The sequence below is a fragment of the Dendrobates tinctorius genome, unplaced genomic scaffold (assembly GCF_039654945.1).
Source record: "Dendrobates tinctorius isolate UK_male_01 unplaced genomic scaffold, ASM3965494v1 ptg000003l, whole genome shotgun sequence".
Lineage (NCBI taxonomy): Eukaryota > Metazoa > Chordata > Amphibia > Anura > Dendrobatidae > Dendrobates > Dendrobates tinctorius.
Window position 1 is genome coordinate 6,269,527 of NW_027361671.1, and position 22,922 is coordinate 6,292,448.

Sequence of the window (22,922 nt, forward strand, 5' to 3'; positions counted from 1 at the left end):
CTTCTCCTCTGATCTCACAATGACAGATGATCAGAGGAGAAGCAGCGTTGCTGCCTGACACAGCTGTGCCAGGCAGCGATCAGCTGTGCCAGGCAGCGATCTAGTCACACTGTAACGCTGCTTCACCTCTGCTCATCTGTCAGCATGAGCTCAGAGGAGAAGTCGCGTTATAATGAGGGAGATCGCCGGGAAACAAGCAGCTTTCCCAGCGAGCTCTCTCATTGGCTGCTGTGACGCGACGTCATCAGGACCTGAACCAATCAGGTCTCGATGACGTCGGGGGTCCCAGCATGCATTGTGCACGGGATCCCCGCGTTATAAGGTATGAGGGGGTCCCGGGGGGCACAAAACTGCCGACAGTAGATAAACGTCGGCGCTGCACAAAGCCCAGCAAGCGCCAACGTTTATCTACTGTGGGCGGTCGCGAAGAGGTTAATCTTTATTTTGAGTTTTTATTTAATAGTATGCCCGTGCTGCGGGGTGGGCCTAAAGGGGGGGTTTTCATGTGGTGCTCTGATTAGGTATTCATAATGCAGACTAATGACAGGTCAGTGATCCCTCAGTGACCTAGTTTGCATAATGAATACAGTGAATGAAATAATTATTTGATCCCTTGCTGATTTTGTAAGTTTGCCCACTGACAAAGACATGAACGGTCTATAATTTTAAGGGTAGGTTAATTTTAATATTGAGAGATAGAATATCAAAAATAAAATACAGAAAATCACATTGTATAAATTATATAAATTTATTTGCATTTTGCAGTGAGAAATAAGTATTTGATCCCCTATCTACCATTAAGAGTTCTGGTTCCTACAGACCAGTTAGGCACTCCTTATCAACTCCTTACCTGCATTTAAGGGCCCCGTCACACATCGCGATCTCGCTAGCGAGATCGCTGCTGAGTCACAAGTTTTGTGACACAACAGCAATCTCACCAGCGAGATCACTGTGTGTGACAGCGATCAGCGACCGGCCCCCCTGCCGGTATCGCTGATCGCTCTTGGGAATCCCTGGACATTTCTTTGAACACTGGTCTCCCGCTGGCCAGCACGCATCGCTGCGTGTGACAGGCGGGAGACCAGCGATCAGCTGGTAACTAAGGTACACATCGGGTATCTAAGGGACGTGCGTCACTTAGAAACCCCATGTGTACCTTAGTTACCAGCGCGCTGATGCAGGGAGCTGGTAACTAAGGTACACATCGGGTTTCTAAGGGACACACGTCCCTTAGAAACCCGATGTGTACCTTAGTTACCAACTCCCTGCATCAGCGCGCTGGTAACTAAAGTACACAGCGACGCCGCGCGCTCGGCGTCGCTGTGCTGATCGCTGGTGCAGCTGTCTCTTTGACAGCTCACCAGCGATCATGTAGCGACTCACCAGCGATCCTGACACGTTGATTTCGTTGTCGGGATCGCTGGTGAGTCGCTGTGTGTGACGGGGCCTTAAGACAGCTGTCTTACATAGTCACCTTTATAAAAGACTCCTGTCCACAGACTCAATTAATCAGTCAGACTCTAACCTCTACAACATGGGCAAGAGCAAAGAGCTTTATAAGGTTGTCAGTGACAAGATCATAGACCTGTGCAAAGCTGGAATGTGCTATAAAACAATAAGTAACACGCTGGGTGAGAAGGAGACAACTGTTGATGCAATAATTAGAAAATGGAAGAAATACAAAATAACTGTCAATTGACATCAATCTGGGGCACCATGCAAAATCTCATGAGGATCACGGGGGGAACTTGTTAGTGATCTCAAGGCAGCTGGGGCCACAGTCAAAAAGAAAACCATTGGTAGCACATTACACCGTAAAGGTTTAAAATCCTGCAGTGTCCGCAAGGTCCCCCTGCTCAAGAAGGCTCATGTGCAGGCCCATCTGAAGTCTGCCAGTAAACACCTGGATAATTCTGTGAGGGATTGGGAGAAGGTGCTGTGGTCAGATGAGACAAAAATTGTGGTCTTTGGCATTAATCAACTCGCCTTGTTTGGAGGAAGGGAAATGATGCCTATGACCCAAAGAACACCGTCCCCACTGTCAAACATGGTGGTGGAAACATTATGTTTTGGGGGTGTTTCTCTGCTAAGGGCACAGGACCACTTCACCGCATTAATGGGAGAATTGATAGAGCCATGTACCGTAAAATCCTGAGTGACAACCTCTTTCCCTCCTCCAGGACATTAAAAATGGGTCATTGCTGGGTCTTCCAGCAAGACAATGACCCAAAACATACAGCCAGGCCAACAAAGGAGTGGCGGCTCAAAAAGAAGCACATTAAGGTCATGGAGTGGCCTAGCCAGTCTCCAGACCTTAATCCTGCAGAAAACTTATGGAGGGAGTTGAAGCTCCGGTTTCCAAGTGTCAGCCTCAAAATCTTAATGCTTTAGGAATAATCTGCAAAGCAGAGTGGACCAAAATTCGTCCTGACATGTGCGCAAACCTCATTATCAACTATTAAAGACGTCTGACTGCTGTGCTTGCCAACAAGGGTTTTGCCACCAAGTATTAAGTCTTGCCAGAGGGGTCAAATTCTTATTTCTCACTGCAAAATGCAAATAAATTTATATAATTTATACAACTTGATTTTCTGGATTTTATTTTTGATGTTCTATCTCTGTGTTAAAATTAAACTACCCTTAAAAGTATAGACTGTCCATGTCTTTGTCAGTGGGCAAACTTACAAAATCAGCAAGGAATCAAATACTAATTTCCACCACTGTAAGCAAAAATTGGAAGTGTGGATGGGGTGTTTTTATGTTTACATTGACATGGTCTACCAATTCATGTATTCTAAATTATTAATAAAGAAAACTATAGATAATGTCTGTGATGTGTGACCCTTTATACTTGTGTTCGTGTAATATTGTCCTGCTTGTGATGCTTCCTGAGGTTCTTACATGTTATTCAGTATAGACTAGAATTAGTAGACACACAATTTACACCGCTTCATTATGGTGCAATCTCAAACAAGACTATCGGTTTGGCTTCTCGTCCTTGATGCCTCTACGTCATGTACACTTTTTCTATACTCCCTTTTCAACACTTCTCCCAAAGAGGATTTTGAGAAAGCGGAAGTGAACAGAATAGACTAAAGGAAACATTAGGGCAGATAAGGAAGGTGAAGAGAGTGCAGAGGCGGTGGAGATGATAATGGCATCTTATGCCCAATAATGAAGATTTCTTTCTCTGCATATTGTAATCTATTTTTCCTTTAAATTAAATATTGGCTGAACCTTTCTACAAAATTATCATGTTATAAGCAGTAATTTCTTCTTACTGAAGTGATATGGATGTCACAGATCCTAACAGTTCACATTGTGATTCCTCGTTCTTCTGTCGTCTTATCAGAACCCCTAAGAAATGAAGACCACTGCTCCAAGAATGTTGTAATCTTTAAGGAAGGAAGATTAAACTAGACAAGTTGACAGTAAATGAGTGGGGAGAGCGGTGTTTGTGAACTTGACAGATTGCGTCTGATTAGACATTTAACTTATTTCCTCAGAGCTGTCTTGAAGACACCTATTACCCCTGCGTGCCCTGTACGACACAGAAATCCCGCATTTTTTCTAGAACTATGTTGTGAAATGAGTCCTGGAGAGCATGGTGTGATATGCTGCTTTGGACATGTGTGACACAGCACGTTGAGTGATTTTTTTTTTTCTTTCTCCACCCAAATTTCTTTACGTAGAAATGTGTATATTTTGTTAAAAATAAAATTGTACTTTTAGTTTTAAAGGGGATTTCCACGCTTCAGGTAAATTTCTACAGCCATTCTGTTGCACATTGTGCACAATGTCAGGACTCCACTCGATTGTCAGATTGAGCGAGCAGTAACATGAATGCTACTACGTTATTTGCATACTGGCGGTCGCTTGCTAACTAGATTCTCATCCACATTTCTCAATAGCAGATCAGTCTGATGCAATAAAAGATTGTGCTAATGAGCGAAGTGGATCAGAATTTAGTCAGCACGTGACTGCCTGATCCTTCTGGAAATTGAGGCGAATCTTAACAGTGTGTACAGTGCATACTGTCATGATTCATCAAGATGCATTCACTACAAAAACTGACCATAAGCCTGGAAAACCTCTATAATTTTTGTTAAATCCTCATCTGAAGTAGCATCAAGGTCTGAAAATCAAAAGAGCCCATGTACAGCCAATTAGATAACCTTTTTAAAGTCAAATTCCATGTGTAAACAGTGGGCTGCAGTTGTATAGGACAAGTCAGGCTGCAGTAATACTCCAATTCTATTGGTCTAGGAGCCATAGTTTTGAGGTCTTTCTACACTCACTATCCATCGCCTAAACGAACATTCATAGGAACTCGTTTATGATCATCACTCTAAGGCCTCATTTAGACTTCAATTTTCTAGTATGAGTTTGTATAATTTTGCTCACAAAATCACAGAGAAATTCCCAATTTCGATCGGATTGTCTGCTCAATCTTTATTGTAAGCTTGTAGATAGGGCTCTCCTGTAACTGTTAAAATGTGTTACATTGTATTATTTCTATCATCTGTACATGTCCACGCTTAAAGGGAACCTGTTGTCAGGATTGTGCTGAGTAACCTACAGACACTGTCAGGTTGGTGTCGTTATACTGATTACAATGATACCTTGGTTTATTAAATCCATCTTGTGGTTGTTGTTTAATCTTTATTTTCAGAATTGTGTTAATGACATGCTCGTGCCCCTGGGCGGCCTGTAGGGGGTCTTCATGTGATGTTCTGATTAGGTATTCATACTGATGGCTTATGACAGGTCACTGATCCTTCACCGACCAGTCTCCTACTTTACATACTAAACATAATATGTATTTAAAAAAAATCACCTTCAGCAGGCAGGCGCCTGCGCTGTAGTATGATGGCATCTATAAGCAAATTCCATTAAGCAAATAGATAATCAGGTGAAGCCCCACCTCCACATAGAGAACCCTGTTTATTAAGACTCTCACTTCATTCCAAAAACATCTCTATACAGAGCGGTGACTGAACCGGTGCCGCCACTGTGACTGAAGCCAGATCGCTGCCTGGGGCAATAAAGTTATTTTTCTCCCTGCAGCGTTCGGCTGCGTGCAGGCGCCAGACAGGTTTGTTAACGCTATTAACCTGCAGATTAACCCCATATCTCAAGGTTAATAGAGTTTTTCTAGTGACAGCTTCCCGTTAATTGGTTTTATATATAGTTATTCATACACATTTTGTATATATAAATCCCATGCAATAAGCCTAGTAGAGGTCACAAGATGTAATAAATGATCCACAATGTATTTCCAAGGTATAATGGCAGGTTACTTTACTAATACTACTGTTTTCATTTTTTAGCTCCACCATCTGTATCCAGGAGCCAGTCTCTTTTAATCAGCCCTGATGATTCTACAGATATTGCTCCAAGCAGAAAGCGAAGACAACGAGGGCAAAAAGAATATTACACACAAGTGAAGCATAAACCTTCACAACTTGGAGCTCCAGAGGACCAAAGGTAGTACAGCACTTCACTTGTCCTGAAAGGAAAAAAGAGCTGTTGTTATTTCATTTTATGTTATTATTTACCGGATTGTTACTATATACAGATGCTTTTCACAAAATTAGAATATCTCGTGTATAAGCCGAGTTTTTCAGCACATTGCTTTGTGCTGAAAATGCCCCCTTGGCTAATACACGAGGCAGTTGTGCCAGAAAGACGACGGGGGAGGGTGAACGGCAGAACAGCTGGTCACAGAGGCAGGAGCCGGCGGCTATGGCTAAAGCCTGTTCCACTGCTAAAGAGAAATGAATATTAATTTCTCTGTAATAGCGGACAGTGACAGCCGCTGCCACCGGCTTGCAGCACACATCCTACTTGCCTTCCCTGCGCGCCATCGCTACATCTAATTTGTTCCAGGCCAGCAGCTCTTCCGGACGAGCGATCACGTAGCCCCGCTCATTAAAGTAATGAATATTCACGCCACTCCACTCCCATAGGCGTGGAGTGAATATTCATTACCTTAATGAGCAGGGCCAGGTGATCGCTCTGCCGGAAAAGCTGCTGGCGCCTGAACAAGATGTAGCGAGGACGCGCAGGCAAGGTAAGTAGGATGTTTTTTTTTTTCTTATACGAACCATGCATTCAAGGATAGGGAGCCATGCATACAAGGACAGGACGGGGGAGCCATACATACCAGGATAGGGATGAGGGGACAATGCATACCCAGCTTATACTCAAGTCAATAAGCTTACCCAGTTTTTCGTGGCAAAATTAGGTGCTAGGCTTATACTCGGGTCGACTTATACTCGAGTATATACAGTTTACTACTTTACTGAGATAATGACCTTTGTGTTTTCATTGGCTGTAAGCCATAATGATCAACATTAACAGAAATGAACACTAGAAATAGATCACTCTGTTTGTAATGATTCTATATAATATGAGTTTCACTTTTTGCATTGAAGAACTGAAATAAATTAACTTTTTGATGAAATTCTACATTAGTGAGAAGCACCTGTATCTGTATAGTGTATGACACAATCAAGGTTCAAAAGATTTACATGAGGTCCAACACGCTGCTAGATGGGGTCTCTAGTAAAGTAGCCACTCAGTGCACGTCTGCCAGTTACATGATCGCTGGTTTAGAAATGTACATTTTGTATCTTCTGCCCTTACTATAATGAATATAAGCACTCATTTTCCTGCTCAGATGTCTTTATACAGGAGGCAAAAATTAGAGAGGGATTTTTTTTTTTTATCTTAAATGGATGTATTTGGATCTAAAAATCATTTTTGCAATTGGGTTTAATTTTAAAATTTTCACTGTTTGCCTTCTGCAGCCTTCTCTGTGTTACTCTATTGCTCGCTGTAGAATGAGTTATCTGAAAATACGTCAGTGAGCTCATTGTGACACCTCAAAGTTAATTGTCCTGGGAAAAGAACAGCCTGTAAAACAAAACAGTGTAAAAAAAATTTTTTTATGAAATTTTACAAATAATTTTAAACCCCAAATATATGTGCATTTAAGTAAAAGAAAATTGACTACAAAGGAAGACAACCACTCAAAGGGTGGAAGGAGGGAGAGGCAGCTTAACCAATAATGAGACGGGTGTGTCCCACGCTTCCGGTAGGCACCGTATCTCTTCTGTAGTCACAGATCACAGCTCTGCTCTTTTGAAGCTGAGCTAAAAAAGCAGCCAACCAGTAGACAGGAATTAAAAAATAAATCGTAGTAAAGCAGTACCAATAAATAATGAGTTACATATAATTTGTAAGCACAACAGCCTTTAAGGAAGCACTCCCGTGAATATAGCTTTTTCATTATGTGTATGTAGTGTGATCATATTCTCACCTTGTGCCGCTCTCTCCAGGATCCAGCCCATTCTGTACCTCTTCTCTGTGACATCACCGTTCTGCAGACATTTCATCTCATGCTATGCCTTATGTTTGAGCCAGATGTCTCTTTTACAATGTAAGTCTATGGTGCCTCATTCTGACGCTTGATCCATAAACTTACATTATAAAACCCACTTCCGGCTCATGCAGAGCACAGTGAAACCCGGAGACCCTGCAGAGCAGTGATGTCACTGAGAAGGGGAGCAGAACATTGCTGGACACTGGAGAGAGCAGCGGTAGGTGAGTATATTAATACACTCACAGCACATTATATGCACAGACCTACAATAAGTAATCTATACATGGGAGCACTTTTTTAATTGCAATTACAATCAGTTGCTTCATTTATAGGACATGTGAATATTTTGAATTGGGCTTGCTCATTAATTGCAGCTTTTTTTAAGTGTTTGCGACAGGCTATAGATACAGCTAGTAAGTTCTCACTTTCACTTGCATACATCTGCATGTCGTCCTTGTCTTCCGCCTTGACTGACCAGTCCAGATGCAGCAGATTTCTGGACAGTCAATGACACTCCGCTGTGAACAGATTGTTTGCTCTCATTTCTACCCAACGTTACTAATGTAGAATGTGAGGGTCAGGGACACTGTGTCCTAGATGAACTTTGTTGGTAAGCACAATGAGAGTAAATTTAATACCTAGAATGTGGACCCTTTCTAATTTCTTTTTTTGCTTCTCTCCATGCTACTCCTTAGTCACTATTACCACCAAAATGCATTTACCGTAAACGTGTAGATTCAAGGACTGTGTCTGCTTCGTGGTGAACCTTGTTTTTTTCCATTTCCATTTCTGCTTTTTGTATTTTCTTTTCATTGACAAGCATTACAAGGGAATCAGTCACCCCCCCCCCCCCCCCGGAGATGTATATAACCCATTAATATGAGCATACAGGTGATAGAAATGTTATACTAGTCCTACCTGTATGCCTCATATTTGCCGTGTTGTTGTTGAGAAATCTTATTTTATTTCTGTATGCTAAAGATTTCTTCCAGGCTCCGGGGCGTGCGGTGCTTGTAAGAAATCTCTGCCTCCTGTCTTCATTAGCATACCACCCACCATGCAAGTCACACACAGTACCTTGTGATGTGAAGCTGTGGCGCCAGAATCCCGCGCCTGCGCCCTGCACTCCCTCCACAATCCGTACCTTTTCCTCGCTTCTATGGGCAGTGTATTCAGGCTTTTTCTGCGCAGGTGCTAGCAATTCACTGTGGCTTTCGCTCCAATGACCTCCGGCATGTGTGACGATAAGGTGCTCTCCCCACTTCCTCCCTGCATAGTCATTCTAGGAAGCATATACACATGTATACATATATGCACAAGGTTCCTTTGCATCTGAATTTAGCATGCGCAGCTCCACTTCATTGTCTTTGGGACAGCTGAGCATTGTACTTGGCTATGTAAGGTTTCTAAAGTTCAATTTAGACATTTGATTTGCCAACCAACATGGCACCACATCAAGCGTCGGCACTCGGTAATCCTACACTTATCCGGATGACAGTTATTTAAATACCTACATCGTGGCAACAATGCAGCTGGTGGAAACCTCCTGACATCCAATTGTGGAGACAAGCAGGGTTCCACTTTTTCATGGTAAAACATGTGCACATGAACATGACGCGTCAGTAGAAAATATTGGCTGAAACATTTTATTTTCCTGATAGCTTAACCATTGTGACTGTTCGGCTGGGTCCCACGTAGCGATCAGCACTCATATTATGCGCCAGATGGACAGCTGCTAAGAAACCGCATCATAAGTCACTGGCAGCAGCTTTCGGCAGCGTCATTGGAGCTGAATTGTTAATGTCTTGCCTGTTTTTAAATGCCGGTTTTACAGAAGACGCACAGCCATTAATAATAAGAAAGCAAATTGCAATTAATTTCTAATAATTCAGATGGAAGCCGCTGCGATTTTTATGAAGTAGCTTCTTAACCGCCACACCTAGGATGTTGCTGCACCCGTGCCGAATGTTGCCTGGGACCTCTATGGAACAACAAAGCCTCTGGTTTCTAAGGCAGATATTCTAGAAGCTATTACGTGTAAGTCAGCAGAACAGCGCGCTGAGAATCTGCTTAATCTGTTCCACATTCTCACAATTTAAAAACTTTTTTTTTCTTTCTAAAGTCTCCAGTCTTCACATGTCATATCCCAAGCCTTCCACCCTTCCCTCTTAAACAGTGTCACATCATTTAGCTATTTAGTTAATTTCCATTGCTCTGTGATATTCTGGGGTCACCTAAGGTAAGTTTTAAAAGCTGTCAAAGTTCAGTTTGTATAGGCTGTCAATCATCTGACTTGTCAACACCCCTTTTAATCCTGGCTGTCATCTTAATTTTTGTTCGGGTCATCCAGATGTTTTAGTGCAATTTGTAGAAACATTCATGAGCAGATAGAGAACAGAGGAATAATGTCCTTATGATTATAATTTTAGGCTGAGGGTACATGGAAAGATGGAAGATTAAAGGAGACAGCACTCAACAGTTCAGTGTTGTATTAGCCTACTTCCCGACCACATAGCTGTGTGAATAAATATTTTTGTAGCCAGATCTCAGCCCTGCAGACCTCATCCTGTAATTCCTCTCACAAGACATAATCTCTTCTGATTTTTCTGAGTTTGGCTAATGCTGATATGTTTTTGGTTTCTGTGCTGACATGGACAATTTTCTCAGGCGGTATGAAGAACATTGCACCCTTTAATGTGCACACTCAAGTCGTTCCTTCTTTTTACAAAGCAGTTAAGTGTTCCTAAAGGACATAGTCAATAATAATGGCAGAAGCTAGTTCTAAATACTGCCAATTGTCAGGGGCTAGTGGCTACCTACTACCAATCATCAGGGGCTAGTGGCTACCTACAACCAATCATCAGCGGCTAGTGATGCAGAGCTGCAACAATCAGTTAATTACAGGGCAGGACTTCACCCTTTAGGTACTGTCACACTTAGTGATGCACCAGCGATCCTGACAATGATATGACCCGTTCAGGGTCGCTAGTGAGCTGCCAAACAGGCAGATCTCAAGAGCGACATAGCAGCGGTCACTACTTACCTGTCAGACGAGGCGATGAAGACGTCCTCCCGCCCGCGTCCACCCGTCGCTCGTTGCCACAGCAGGAAGCCCAGCAGGAAGCTGATGACGAGAAACGGCCCAGGCTCATTCAGACAACCATATAAATTGGACCGAGATCAGAATGCAGTTCACAGACTGGCCGGCGGCTCTCCCGATCCAAGTGTGACAGCTGCATAGAAATACAAGAAGCTGTCATGTTTGGGTTTGAAGAGCCGCCGAACAGTCCATGCACTGGGTTTTGATCGGAGTTCGATTTATACAGCTGTTTGACTGCGCCCTATAACCACCTGACCCCGATATTCCAACTGATTAAGGTCATTCTTTTGAAAGGACGTAAACCAATACATGCTTATACTGGTTATCGGGACTTTAGGATAATTGGGTATGAGATCTGTAATGGTGACCAAATGACTTGTTAGCCAGCTCTCCCAAGGCACGCAGATAGCAAGGGTAATTTGAACATCTGTTTTTGTTCTTTTTTTTTTGTGCTTTTTGCCATTATCTTTGCTGATATTTTTTTCCACTTAATTATCTTTTTGCTGAACCATTTAATTCCATTTAGAAAGCAATTTGTCATGTGAAAATGATCTATGGGACAAGTACTTGCTGGATAAAAGGAGCACAGATTGCGTTGTTGTCAGATGATGAATCTGTGATTAACAGGCCCAATTGCTGAGGTCAAAGGAAATCAATTCATGTATGTGATGTATGTGCTTTGTGTATGGATGCAATAATTGTGTGCGCACATGTTGGGATGTTCGGCCTGTCATTCTTCACTTACAAAGCGAGCGGAGGAATCGCAGCTCAGAATGCTTCCTGGACAGTATTGAGCGGAGACTTGTGCATATTGTGATTTACTGACCTGAACATTAGCGGACTGGCTATGCTACATAGAGCTGTGATTTATTCATTGCTCTCACAATTGCAGTTGGCCGTAGTAAAGTTATGCTAACAGTTGAATTCTGCATTTCCACAATAGGCACACATGGTGAACGTTCAGGTACAGGTTGTTGCAGACCTCCAAAGCTCACTACACTGTGCATGGGCCATGTGTGTACAGTGCAGGACATTAGTAATATGCAGGGCAAGTTGTGTTTTTATAATATTACTGACAATTAGCTAGTATGTATGGAAAGAGTACACTAAACTAATGTTTTATGTATTTTCTACTGTAACACAAATTGCTGGTATAATAGATCCTCTATTCCACAACTGACTAACCAGGGTGCTAAGGTTAACAAACCCTACGGTTCCTCTTTCTTCACCCTTAATCCCCAAGTTCATTACACTTCAGTAAATCTAAATTGAAAGTCAAGCAACTTTGCAAACTTATTTTTGGTGCACAGGTAAAATGCAAAATTGTCTCCGCGGTAACAGACTGCCAACAAACCTTATGTAGTCAGATCCACAAGTCATTCTCCTTTCCGTTACTTACTTCTGCCATGGGTCACCAGGTTAGGTGGATCCTCTAAGCCCCAGGTATGTGTGGGCACACGATCCCCTGGCTTCGATGCAGAGACCAGAAAGCCGCATGGCAGCGAGGACTGGAATGGATCACTGGTAATCCAGGATCAGCAGGGCAGTTGCAGTTGAACCCAGCAGGAACACAGAACATAAACAGCACAAATGGTGGAGCACACCTAACATGGGACTAGAAACTCAAGCCCAAGACACAGGTGTGTGTTTGTGTGTCAATGGGCTTTAAATAGGCCTAGGGAGATGATGTCATTGATCCACGCCACGTAAATATCTAGATTAGTTATAAATGAAGCAAAAACAGTCGTACACTATGGTTTCCATTTTGCACCCAACTTTGTTCCGTTTGTAACAGATCCATTGTTACTAGAGGTGTCTATGAGCATCTGTAATGTCCTGTCCAGTCCTCTAATGTATGACATAACAGTTGACTCTCCGTTATGATCCGTTCCCCATAGACCTCCATGTAAAGTAAGCAGATCCAGTTGTTATCCGTATTGTTGTTTGGACAAAAGTATTCCGCAGTCTACTCTTTTTGATCCAGCTAAAAAGCAGATTACAACTGGATGGTCACACAGCCAACATGGCATTTCTTCATTCATATGAATAGATCCTGTATTGGATTATTTTATTTCCATTTTTGTCATCTCAAAACGGAACCAGAAACAGATTTTTGTACTGGACAGGTGACCAAGCCGAGCTATGTAACACCTATTTTCTGATGGCTTTTTCTTTTAGGTAAGTACTCTGACTTTTATCTATGTCCTGTAACAGATAAAAGTCTGGTACTGAAGTCTCTTCTCACATGTGTCCCTAGCTGGGCTCGTAGTAGATCCGATGATTCAGGTAGTCGGTTTATCTTGGAATGCAGTTTGGCATCCATGTGCAGGTTTAACTGTCTGAAGCATGAAATAATTGCTTCCAGTACGCCGGCCTGGAGGCAATCTGACTCCTTCTATGATACGATCAGTTTTCTGCACCCACGGGGTGTATAAAGTTTACACTATGCTCACTGCTTTTGCTTACTTAACTTACCTTTTATTTGTAAGCACATCATGAATCTTAACGTGTCCCTTGCCAGCTATAAAGACAATTGTACGGCATAAGATATCTTCCTCCTTTCCAGATGTCTTGCGGCTGACATTTAGGAAGACTATCTTAATGCTAACTTTCTATGCTGTGTAATGTATACTGTATACTACAATTTAATATTAATGTTCAGAAGCCAAACACTTTGTCTTACACGGCACCAAAAGGTCCTCAGCAAATCTGACAGCAGAATACTCTGTAACTTGCTGTGGTAATGATCCCTATTTTTAAAGGAAATCTGTCAGTAAGATCAACCTTTCCAAGCTGCATAAATGGGCAGGCAGGTCTTTGAATTATAAATCCATTGACACCCTTATATCTTTTTTCTGTTGCTGCATTTTTCAATAATTCGCATTTTAGTTCATATGCGAATTATTATTATTATGCGGTATCGCTGATCGCTGTAGGAAAGCCCAGGACATTTCTTTGGTCGCTGGTCTCCTGCTGGCCAGCACGCATCGCTGCGTGTGACAGGCGGGAGACCAGCGACCTTCTGGTAACTAACGTACACATCGGGTATCTAAGGGACGCACGTCCCTTGGATACCCGATGTGTACTCTAGTTACCAGCTTCCTGCATCAGCGCGCTGGTAACTAACGAACACAGTGAGGCCGCGCGCTTGGCGTCGCTGTGCTGATCGCTGGTGAAGCTGTCTGACAGCTCACCAGCGATCACATAGCGACTCACCAGCGATCCTGACACGTTGATATTGTTGTCAGGATCGCTGGTGGAGTCGTTATGTGTGACGGGGCCCTTAGACCTGCATTCCCAAAGTGATCTGTGTTGGGAGGATGAGTGTGATCTTAATGATGGATTTCCTTTGATGGGATCTGAAGCAAAGTACTCATGTGTAGCATATAGATTTTGATGTAGAATTGAGAAGGTTTTCATGATGGTTTTTACCACTGTACATGGAATGGGGTTAAATTATCTGTTAAAATCAGAAGCTGAAATTAAAATCTTACTTTAGAAATCCATAGTAGATAAGATTTGTTCAAGTCTCAATTACATGGCCAATACCGTAATCTACCGCTGATTTTCTGTGCACAAATCTGGATGGAAAACCTGCAGCATTTCTGTCCAGTATGGCCCTATTTAATTTTTTTTTCCAACCTACAGTATATTCATTGATGGAAAAGTTTGGGATGGAAATGGCGCGATTTTATAACTTAACATTATGTGCGAACCACAAAATGTGATTTCTCAGGTCGTTGGTTGATTATGGCCACTTTGAGCAAACCCTCTGGGCTGTTTCACTTTTCTTTTACCGCCTGGTATGCCCGGTTACTCTGGCATGGTTACAGTCGTATCATTTGTACCAATGATACAACATGTGATTGATCAGCTGCATTTTTGCTGGTGTTGTACTTATCCTGTGTATCTGGCCATCTTAAAGCATCTATGACATTCTTGATATGAATCTCCATATTTGCATAGAGAAAATTACTTCTAGAAAGTAACAAAAAGAACTGCTTTTGTTTAGAAAATGAGATGCAGGAACCACTGTACCCATTTTTTGTTTTATAGTCTGCCAAATACAGCAGGGCCTTCTTTACACATTACAATATTGATGCTCATTTTCCCGGAACTAGGCATTCTTCATCTTGTGTGGCCAAAACCTTATGGGAAGATTAGTGGTGTGAAAGGGGTTCATTTGAAACTTCATTTTATTTGCCTTTAGAAAGGTTATAAAGTTGATAATTGTGCACCTGGGTCTCCGCTTGTACAAGCAGTATAATAGTCTCCTAGTGTGAATGTGTACATTCTCCTACTAACCATTGTCTTGTCCTGGTCAGGTTTGTGGGCTGGAGACTACATTGTTTCTTGAGGAGGAATGCTTTGTATCTGATACACATTGTTGAAGGTTATTTGACAATTTTACAATAGTTTGCATTTAAAGGAATTTCCCATCTTAGACTTATCTTCCAGTGGACTCGCCATTAAAGAGGTTACGTAGAATTAAAAAAAAATACTTGTGTCTACTAGTTGTGTGTTGTTTTGCAGCTGAGTTCCCAAACCAGGCAGAACTTTTAGATAGCCATGTTTTTTATTCTTTTACATTCTTTCAATTTGACCCTTCTCTCTCAGGTAAAGTAGATTAACAACAGTGACACCCACATCCAAGCAGAGGTTAGTATGCATGTCTGCAGCTCTCTCCATCTCCACTAGGATAGGGGACATCGCAGGTCAAGACCGTCTAAAAATTTATCTTCAGTGACGTGTTGATTGACCGTGGCCCCGTGGTTTTGTGGGTATGACATGGTTATGAATTAGTATTTTTTAACTACCGTAACTAATTCAAAATTTTCTCAGACAGTCAGAGTTGATTTTTTTTAATGATATGTCAATATAATCCAAGAAAGGAATAAAAGAACTTGTCTCCGTAATTTCCAATAACTTTAGTTGAAAGAGCGAGAACATGCACATCCTGGTATTGACCAATAATGTCATAGTAATAAAGCACTAACTAACAAACATACCAATATCTTAATGGTGGAACATTCTGTTACACTGACATTTGGGAATCTACTAACTTTCTTGAACTTACTGCTATTCTTAAAATATTGGTTAAACTTTCCTATAACAATATTTTAGGAAATGCCCCTTGTTGCTCCATTCAAAGTCCATGGCACTGACGATAAACAGGTGAGGGCAGCACTGCACACAACGATCTTCATATATTTAGTTCCATAGATTTAAACTCGTGTAGCCAATAGTGATGAACGAACGTGCTCAAGTGCTAACCGAGTGTCTGCAGCGTGCTCGAGTAATATGTTCGAGTCCCCGTGGCTGCATGTCTCATGGCTGTTCAACAGCTGCAACACATGCTGGGATAGCCCGTTTGTTAGGCAATCCTTGCATGTGTTGCGGCTGTTGAAGAACCAGGAGACATGCAGCCACGGGGACTCAAACATATTATTCGAGCTCGCCAAAGACACTCGGTTAGCGCTTGAGCATGCTCAAATAACACTTTGAGCATGTTCGCTCATCACTAGTAGCCAACTGTTCCATTCTTGCAGCCAGGGAAGAATGAAAGACATAAGTCAATGGGACCCCACTAATGTAATCATTTCCACATGTCCAGTTATTACCCCTTGGTTCTTCAGATTTCAGTTGGAGTTCTAGTATTTTTAACAGACATTTGTGCTGCAGACAACTCTGTTCTTGCAAAGAGCACAAAAGAACAGCAAGAACACCAAGAGAAACAAACATTTACAGTGCCGGCGGTGTAAAATTCTATGAAATCTATACAGGAAAGATGTATATCTTTGTACCGTGTTAGCCAGTAGATAGAAAAATATGAAATCTATAATTTACTGAAATGTTGTGCTATTAATTTAGATGAGAGCCCTTGTATTAGACTAGACTGTCTCCTATAGTAATAATCTCGTCTGTGAACTGCTACACTAAACACTGTCATCATTAATTCTTCTAGAAGATACCTGAGGAATGAATGACTCATTAGTAGACATCAGAAATGAAACGTCTATTGCATTTTTGTCTACAGACTCATGACTGTGTACGTATTGCATGTAAGATATATGGCGCAAAGCATTAGTAAGAGTTCTTTGTGGTCCCTTGCACTTTGTATGGTACTTGAAGATGCCACATTTGTGTCTGAGTCATAGTCATATACTTAACTCACTTTCTGGAATGTAACTAAAGTCTATAGCTGACGTAAAAGAGCAGACCTGTTCCCAGTGTCCATGTTATGTCCACGTGCTCACTAACACATATATATCACTGTCTGGTGAGCCCCAGGGAACTTTCCGACACACGAAGAAGACAAAGACCACTGTACTGAAATAAGAATACCTTAGCATTGCCTTGTCTTTCTCCACAAAGTGCTGTATTTCAGTTAAAGCTGATCCGTCACCAGATTTCAAAGAGTAAATATAAACTCTATACACTGATGAGCAATTAGTGATGAGCAAACGTGCTTGGATAAGGTGTTATCCAAGCATGCTCGAGTGCTAATAGAGTATCTTCGGCATGCTCTAATATTAGGTTCGAGTCACCGTGGCTGCTTGTCTCGCGGGTGATAGACTGCCACAACACATGCAGGGGTTACCTAACAAACAGGTAATCGGCCCCCTGTGACACTGTCGCAAAGTGCTAATGGTTACAACGGCATCTGAGAGTTCTACGATGGTCACCAAGTCTGCCAACTATATCTGCCTATTACACCGGAGCATTCGCCAGAGTGAGTGCTCCAATATATTAAGTATAGTATATAGCTGCCAGCCGAATGATTGGCTGTACCATTAGTTGTCCAACAGCCATCTATTGTGTATGGGAGCTGTAACTGTTAAAGGGACTCTGTTGCCTATTTTTTCGCATATAAGATGCGGCCACTGACTTCAGGGGCTTATCTACAACATTCTGTAATGCTGTAGATAAGCCCCCGATGTAACCTGAAAGATAAGAAAAACACGTTAGATTATACTCACCTGGGGGTCCGGTCTGGTCCGATGGGTGTCTTGGTCCGGTCCGGCGCCTCCCATCTTCTAGCGATGATGTCCCCTTCTTTGCTTCCCATCGCAGGCGTACTGCTCTGCCGTGCTGAGGGCAGAGTAAAGTACTGCAGTGCGCAGGCGCAGAACCTCTCTGACCTGGACCAGCGCCTGCGCACTGTAGGACTCTGCTCTGCCCTCAACACGGCAGAGCAGTACGCCTGCGCCGGAGCCGCGAGGGGAAGCAAAGAAGATGACGTCATCGCTAGAAGATGGGAGGCGTTGGACCAGACCGCGACACCCATCGGACTGGACCCGGACCTCCCCTGGGTGAGTATAATCTAACTTGCTTTTCTTATCTTTCAGGTTACATCGGGGGCTTATTTACAGCATTACAGAATGTTGTAGATAAGCCCCTGATGGCTGTGGCCCCATCTCATAGGCCAAAAATGAGGTGACAGATTCCCTTTAATATAACATTTTACTTTTTTTGATCATTTCATAGATGCTTCAGATCTTTATCCTGCTTCATAACCCAACTGCACTTGAACTTTAGGTCTTTAGGTCACAAACTGATAGGAACTCTTCTACTGGATTTTCTCATAGAGAACAGAATTTATGGTTTCATCCTGATATTTTTTGCAAAAATAAAACAAAACTTAATGTTCTTTGGTCCGCAGTAGTTTGCACATTATAGCTCTGCCATGGATGACATTTTTATCCAGTGCATTTCTTGTTGTAGAATCATGTACATGACCTTAGAAGAGATACCATGAGTCATACTTGCAGTTCATTAGATATTTGTCTGGGTTCATTTTGGATGGGTCATCAATGCACGTTTCACATTGTCAGGTAGCATCTATGTGATGTAGAACAACAGGTCTGTCAGTAATCATGATTGAGTGTGGCTATTGAATTGTGTTAACTGGTTAAGACGCCTTGGAGGAGATCAGATTTACATGTAGAAATATATGTGGCACTGGTCAGTACAAAGGACTGGTGCACGATTTATTCCTTCCAAAGACCATACTGAGGACCAGGGGTCGCTCATTACAGGAGGAAGAAAGGCGATTCCAGCAGCTAAATAGGAAAGGGTTCTTTACAGTTAGAGCAGTCAGACTGTGGAATGCCGACCACAGGAGGTAGTAATGGCGGACACTATAACAGCTTTTAAAGAAGGGCTGGATGATTTCATCAGTACACATAACATTGCGGGTTATAGATAAGTTATTGAGAAAATGTACAATTGGTGGAGAAAGGTTGAACTTGATGGACCGAGGTCTTTTTTCTACCTACCGTATGTAATTATGTTAATTTAGGAACTGGAGGGGGCAATTGCTTTTTTCCTACATGAGCCCAGGTACGGCTGAATACCGTGTTTCCTTCAATAAATTTTGTGGTTATGTGTATTATCGTGGTCTTCCATTAAAATAGTTTATTGTTTGAAACTTTCTAGTGCGACAAATATGCAAAAATAAGGACAATTAGCAAAGGGGCAAGCGCTTTCTTACAGCATTGAAGCAAAATATGAGGACAAAAGGGCAAATTGGTGTATCCATGTTTATGTATTCAAAATTTCTAATTAATCAGTCCCTCGAGTTCTATAGCTTGAAGGATTTTTAGATTTTTCAGATAAATGCACAACTCTCCCCATTGTAGCCAGTTTTTTGGAGGAGGGGCACAGTGAATGAATAGTACTACTCAGGTGTAGCTGGGGGGTTTGCAGGCCTCATAATCAGAACCAATCCTTCATCCCCTACTGCGTCAATCATGGGACAAGACTCCCAGGAATCATTTCCATTTTACTGGCTGTTCCAGAGACTTGTGAAGCAACCGATGACGTAGTCCGGCGTATCGTAATACCTCCCCTGCCCTAGTGTAGGTCAGTAGGTAGCTGTGTATGATTACAACTTACATACGCCATGCTGTCTGTGAGCTTCTCTTACATCCCAGGGTACAGAGGACATGGTGCACATAAATCTTAAAATGATCCATTCTAGTATTGTATGGCATAAGGAAAAAGCTTCTGTTCTAGACTGGCTGCAGAAATGAAGCTCATATCTGTCTTTTCTAGCTTATGTGCTTGATTTAGCTTTCCCTTAGCGGTAATATTCGGTAACTAGCATGATATATGTTCTCACTAATGGGGATTCTACAAAAGTGAGTACAATATTTTATTTTATTTTTTTCTTGGAAATATTTTTCCAAAGATTCATTAGCTAAAATGTAGGAGAGCAGAGAGAGCGCCCGGTCATGTAGATACCAGGCTTTAATGAGAATTTATTTACCACTGTGCGACACACATAATCTCCATGTAACGTACAGACATCCTCGTGCGTGTCTCTTATATCTGCCTGCTCATTAAAATCTGCATATTTCCGCCACTTGTAATAAAGCAGCCCCTGTTATAACATTGATCTGTGCGCTTGCTTGTTTTCTTTCTTTGCTTGCCTGTAGGTTTTGTGCACATCTGAAACATATTTGGTCAATGCGCCCTCCCGTAACCTTCTGCTATAAATTTCTAAGAAGCTCTTTATACTCAGGAAGAGGTTGTAGCAGTGATTCATGACACCGCTTAAAGGCATAACTAATCGAATGCACTGTATGGATCCCCCTTGCTGCTAACTATTGAAGGGGGCTCCATCTTGATTTATCAGAAGTGCCAAAAACATTTTATACAAAATTAGTGTTTTCTAGTCAGAGATATTTCAAATTAAGGATTTTTTCATTTATGAAAAAAATGGCTCCCATTTACAGAGGAGCAAGTAAATTCACAGGAACTTGGTCCGGTGGCCCCATTTCAGTGTTCCGTAGCCGCCACACCAAAGCCCTTCTACCTGCCTCCCACTTGCAGGAATCCCCGGTGACTGCTCTGATCTATAGGCCGGGTGCAACGTCATCAGTGCGGCTTGATGGACACTTAACATCGCACTTTACCTACTAAACAGAGGCGCTGGGGATGATCGACAGGTACGAGGTGGTTTGAAGGGCTCCCATATGAAGGTGACAAAACACTGATGGGTCTTACAAATCGATTCCTGTTATGATTCGGTCACCGAGGAGGATTACCGGGAAATCAGCTAAGCAACCAGGAAACCAGAAAGGTTGGCAACTTAGCGGATTGCATACCCCTAAACCTAACAACACAACTAGCATTAGCCGTGGGACGTGCCTACGATGCCCTAGACACCTCGGCACAGCCAAAGAGTTAACTAATCCTAAGTCCTTCGATCCTTGTTCACATTCACGTCACTTGGCAAGTGAAAAGGCTTTAAATACTAGAGTAGGACTGTCCCTCAAGGGTTGCCGTGACGTGGCGGGATGGCTTGTACATTATTTTGATCAAAATTATGTTTACTAAATACCCTTATTATTATTATTACCTTTATCCATTATTTGCAGTTTATTTTTTACTTTTTTATTTTAGGATATTTGTGTTTTTTGCTTTTTGTTTTCTCTAGAAAATAGAATGAACAAATGATGGGGCCCAAACTGTCTAGATAGGACAGGACAGGACAGAAAAGATACTGTCTGCAATCACGCAAAAACCCTTAAAAAATCCAACACGTCTGACATACAAAAACACTGAGGCCACACGACCTCTCCCCCACTAGATCAGTATTCTGGTGTGAACTGGAAGCAAAGCAAAAGACATTAGCTGTGACATATGAGCGGGATCAAGCACAAATCCCAGCAGGGAATAATGCTGAACCCACACAGCAAAGCAGAAAGCAGAGAAAGGCAAAAACTATATCAAATGCAAAAGATTCCAGCAAACAAATAACTTATCTGAATGATGCAAGACCAAGGAGGGGAAAAAGCAGACTTCACAATGCACAGGAAGAGAAACCAAATCACCAGCAGCAACTGAAGGAAGCTTGCTCACTTAAATCCTCCCAGTCAGTAACTCCTGACTTCCAATTATCGTCTTCAGGTGATAGACTTCTGTCAATGCGACCACATCAACCACCAGAGGGAGCCCCGACTCAGAAGTAAGATCTAGAGAATTCACAACAGATTCCCTTTTCTCTGTTTCCATTGTTACAAATATTGTTATGATGTATTTATAGACATGTATTTTCATATACTTCCTTTCCATAGATATTGCATTTTCCAGTAAGAAATAAGAAATCAAAGGAAACACTTTAAAGGGGTTGTCCACAACTATGACAACCTTTTCTTAAAATAAATGTTCATCCCTGTTAAAATAAACCTATACTCACTTCCGTGCCGGTGCTGTGCCAGTGATGTCTGCACTCGTGGTCCCGGGGCTGTGATGCGGTGAAATGACACATGATACCCGGCGCTCAATCAGCGTTGGCATCAATGTTTCCACCTCCTATCGAAATGAATATAAAGAGGAAGTCCGGGATCACCTGCATGTTCGGTTTGTCCGAAGACGGAGACAATTACACCAGCTTTAATTCGCTGCCGCGCATCACATGTCATTTCACCACATCACATCTTTGGAACTGTGCCAGTATGAGAGGTGAGTATAGGTTTATTTATTTTATTGGGGCAGAACATTTAGTTTAAGAAAGGGTTGCCCAATAGTGGACAACCTCTATAACTCTTTTAGTGCCGTGCAAAGTGTAACCCAATCGAGCACTCAAACCAAGGGGCAGAAGCCTCAGCTCACACAAAAATGTAAGCATAGATGTAAAGTCTATTGGACCCTATACCTCAATGGTCATGCTCAAAGACAAAGTGGACCCTTCTGACACTTGGTTTGAGCCATTATTGGGACCTCCATCAATCAGCAGTACCAAACGAATGGATAATGATCCTTAAAACATGTCAAAATCCACAATAGACTGCCTCAACCTCAAAAGTGTAAGCTGAAGGTTTTACTATGACCCTCCCAGTTTCTGAACATCATTGAAAATCTGTGGCTAGACCTCAAAATAGCATTACCTGCAAGATGACCCAAGAATCTCACAGAACTGAAAGAGTTTTACAAGGAAGAAAGGATGAAAATCCCACAAACGAACATTGAAAGACACTTGGCTGGCTACAAAATGCATTTACAATCTCTGATACTTGCAAATGGGGGTGCTACTAGGTACTAACCATTCAGGTTGGTTGCCCAAACTTTTGCATCATCCCATTTTTCCTTTTTTTTTTATTTTTTAAAATGTGTGTATATATATAATATTGCCTAAATACAAAGGAAATGTGTCCTCTTTTTAACTTTAGTCCTTTTAGGCATCATTTCACCTTCAACTTGCACTTTTACGTGCCACTGTATGTCAATCTGTTAATATCCTCCTGCTCTATGACATACTGCCTGGAGATTGAACTGCAATTTCAATGGGACAAGTTCACTGCAAATGAAATTCACTTGGTCAAAATGCTGCTCTTGATCAGGGATGCCCTGCTGGTTTCTGTCTCAATCTGTGAGGACTATATACAGCATTTTCACACATATACTGTACATATCTACCTGTAAATA

General features: G+C 42.0%; 1 protein-coding gene across 7 annotated transcripts in view; it reads left to right on the top strand.

Moving 5' to 3' along the window:
• Nucleotides 1–22,922, top strand: part of XRCC4 (X-ray repair cross complementing 4) — a 530,150-nt gene that overhangs the window by 355,739 nt on the left and 151,489 nt on the right. For 6 of the 7 annotated variants that reach the window (XM_073582954.1, XM_073582694.1, XM_073582894.1 and 3 more), the window contains one exon: nt 5,331–5,487. In XM_073582954.1, coding sequence (XP_073439055.1) covers nt 5,331–5,487 — 157 coding nt within the window. Of the gene's footprint in view, nt 1–5,330; nt 5,488–20,931; nt 21,078–22,922 lie in introns of those variants that run through there. The other variant, XM_073583036.1, reaches the window with a different exon arrangement.